General features: G+C 40.3%; 1 protein-coding gene across 1 annotated transcript in view; it reads left to right on the forward strand.

The window, feature by feature from the left end:
- The first annotated feature begins 235 nt into the window (after positions 1 to 235).
- Positions 236 to 3,680, forward strand: part of LOC107183510 (zinc finger protein 585A-like) — a 5,560-nt gene continuing 2,115 nt past the window's right edge. Inside the window, exon 1 of the mRNA XM_015565700.1 lies at positions 236 to 3,677. Coding sequence (XP_015421186.1) covers positions 1,103 to 3,677 — 2,575 coding nt within the window. The 5' untranslated portion in view covers positions 236 to 1,102. The remainder of the gene's footprint in view (positions 3,678 to 3,680) is intronic.

Genomic DNA, 3,680 nt, shown 5'->3' on the forward strand with positions numbered 1-3,680 from the left:
TGTAGAATAGGCCACTAGGGTCAATGATAGCAGAAGCATAACTCTGACCCTTGTTTTTTACTGTAGGTATCTTCAAATATATTTGTTCACTCAGTCTTTCCAGTCATCCTTTCTGTACAGTTATCCTTTATTTGTGTCTGTAATACTTTTTGTCTTCATGGTACTCTTATTCCCATTTTCTATGGGGTTTTTGTTCATGGAAAGCTGTCTACTTGCACTGGGACAGGGGAAGAAGCTCATCACTCTGATCCTGCCATCTTGCTGATATCACTCACCTTGGTCTTTTGACTGTGATCTCATTTGTCCTTTGGTGTTCTACCACAATATTGACCCTCCATGTTCTTTGCATTATTAATCCCAAGCAATGCCTCAAATGGGATTGAAGGGAAAGAATCATTTGTGCATCACAGAAGAAACACGACTTTATGAATGACACTGTGGACCCCAGGTGATCTTTCTTTGGGGAAAGGTCATTGGGGAGGAATTCATGACAGGGGTTTGTTACGTGCATAGCGAGAAACCCAGTGTTTTGTTACAGTTGCCCATTCCTCACACAATTATGCTTTTTTGTGCTTATTGTTGATACGTTGCCAACTATTTAGTTCTAATTATGATCATTTCTACTTAGATTCCCAGCTCACGGATAACCTTAACCTCCCTGGACTTTGTACCTCTGCCTCTTTCACAGGTCTCTCTGTACTGCAAGCCAACATTGGTCCATGCATGCAGCACTTTGGAGAGCACACGTGTTATTATATTGAAGTTGTATATCCTGTGATCTAATAAAATTATTTTTTATGGCTCTGAGCAGCTTAAAATTATTCCACACAGACTCACACGGTCAGAATGTAAGGTCTTAAAGGAAGCCATTTGTGCAAGAACAATGAATAGAGCCTTCCTCTCTTCTTTGTATCGACTGATATGCTTCTGTCCCTCTCTTGGTTAGATTTCTAGTATCGACTGACGTTTGGGGCCATGTTATTTATAAAAGCAATATCCTCCCTGTCTAAGTCACTCATCTTGAAAATCATTCTATGCAATCATGCCTAGTCATGACTGTTAATCATTTGTGGTGAAGATATTCTGTTTTCATAAGGTCAACATGTACCTCACCAGCATTTCCTTTTATACAGGTTGCTGTTGTGGAGCAGAGAATGTTGAGGCACTGACTGAGCAGAACGTTTCTGTTAAAGTGTCACAGGCAAGAAATGTCAAGGTAGCCTTGTCTTCCCAGAAGAGCCACCCCTGTGAGAGTTGTGGGCCCGTCTTGGGAAACATTTTCCACGTGATGGAGCTGCAGGGAACGCAACACGGACAGATACTGTTGAGGTGTGGTTCGTGTGCAAAACGGTTTTACTTCAGTGTTAAATTTCATCAGCAGCATGTGAGAGAGAAGACTTTCATTAGAGGTGTGGACAGGATCTCACTTGCAAACAGCTGCAATTTCAAAGTGTCCCAGAATCGTTTCACCTGCAGAAAAGTTGGGCAGGGTTTCCTTACCAGATCAGGAAGTCTCCACCTAACGGCTCCTCAGACCATGGACAGTCCCAATGCTATTTCAACACGTGGAACGATGTTTCAAAGGAGAGAAAATGGTTACACCAGGAATGAATGTAAGGATGACATTAGTTGCACCCACATGTTTATTCAGGAAAACAGTGTCCATGTTGGAAATCGATGTTTTGTGTGCTCTGAATGTGGAAAATCTTTTACAACTAACTCTCACCTTCATAATCATCAGAGAGTTCATACGGGAGAAAAGCCTTATAAATGCTGTGAATGTGGAAAGTCTTTTACACATAGCATTGGTCTCCAGTATCATCAGAGAGTTCACACAAATGCTGTGAGTGGAAAGTCTTTTACACATAGCATTGGTCTCCAGTATCATCAGAGAGTTCACACAGGAGAAAAGTCTTATCAATGCAGTGAATGTGGAAAAACTTTTACAAGTACCAGAGGTCTCCAATATCATCAGAGAGTTCACACTGGAGAAAAGCCTTATCAATGCAGTGAATGTGGAAAAACTTTTACAAATACCAGAGGTCTCCAATATCATCAGAGAGTTCACACTGGAGAAAAGCCTTATCAATGCAGTGAATGTGGAAAAACTTTTACAAGTACCAGAGGTCTCCAATATCATCAGAGAGTTCACACTGGAGAAAAGCCTTATCAATGCAGTGAATGTGGAAAAACTTTTACAAGTACCAGAGGTCTCCAATATCATCAGAGAGTTCACACTGGAGAAAAGCCTTATCAATGCAGTGAATGTGGAAAAACTTTTACAAGTACCAGAGGTCTCCAGTATCATCAGAGAGTTCACACGGGAGAAAAACCTTATAAATGCAGTGCATGTGGCAAATGTTTTATTACTAAGACCCACCTTCGTAGTCATCAGAAAGTTCATACTGCAGAAAAGCTTTATAAATGTAGTGAATGTGGGAAATCTTTTAACACGTGCACTGATCTTTGTCTTCATCAGAGAGTTCACACTGGAGGAAAGCCTTATAAATGCTGTGAATGTGGAAAGTCTTTTACACGTAGCATTGGTCTCCAGTATCATCAGAGAGTTCACACAGGAGAAAAGCCTTATCAATGCAGTGAATGTGGAAAAACTTTTAAAAATGCCAGAAGTCTCCAATATCATCAGACAGTTCACACTGGAGAAAAACCTTATAAATGCAGTGCATGTGGGAAATGTTTTATTGCTAAGACTTACCTTCGTCGTCATCAGAGAGTTCATACTGGAGAAAAGCCCTATAAATGCAGTGACTGTGGAAAATCTTTTACTGCTAGGTCTACGGTAAAATATCACCAGAGAATTCACACTGGAGAAGAGCCTTATAAATGCAGGGAATGTGGGAAAACTTTTTCAAGTATCAAGGGTCTCCAGTATCATCAGAAAGTTCACACTGGAGAAAAACCTTATAAATGCAGTGCATGTGGCAAATGTTTTATTACTAAGACCCACCTTCGTCGTCACCAGCGAGTTCATACTGGAGAAGAGCCCTATAAATGCCGTGAATGTGGGAAATCTTTTAACACATGCACTGATCTTTGTCCTCATCAGAGCATTCACTCTGGAGAAAAGCCTTATAAATGCAGTAAATGTGGAAAATCTTTTAAACGTAGTGGTGGTCTCCAATTGCATCTCAGAGTGCACACTGAAGAAAGACCTTATCTCAGCAGTGAATGTGGGAAGTCTTTTATCACTAGCTCTGAACTTCATTGTCATCAGAAATATACTGGGGAAAATCTTTATAAGTGCAGTGAATGTGGAAAGTATTTTAAAAGTCGCAGTGGTTTCCAATATCATCATCAGAGCGTTCACACAGGAGAAAAGCCTTATCAATGCAGTGAATGTGGGAAATGTTTTATTACTAAGACCCACCTTCGTATTCATCAGAGAGTTCATACTGGAGAAAAGCCTTATAAATGCAGTGCATGTGGGAAATGTTTTATTACTAAGACCCAACTTTGTATTCATCAGAGAGTTCATACTGGAGAAAAGCCTTACAAATGCAGTGAATGTGGGAAATCTTTTATCACTAAAAGCGACCTTCAGAGTCATCAGCGAATTCATACAGGAGAAAAGCCTTATAAATGCAGTGAATGTGGGAAATCTTTTATCACTAAAACCTGCCTTCGTAGTCATCAGCGAGTTCATACAGGAGAAAAGCGTT

This window comes from Myotis davidii, unplaced genomic scaffold, assembly GCF_000327345.1.
Source record: "Myotis davidii unplaced genomic scaffold, ASM32734v1 scaffold422, whole genome shotgun sequence".
NCBI lineage: Eukaryota > Metazoa > Chordata > Mammalia > Chiroptera > Vespertilionidae > Myotis > Myotis davidii.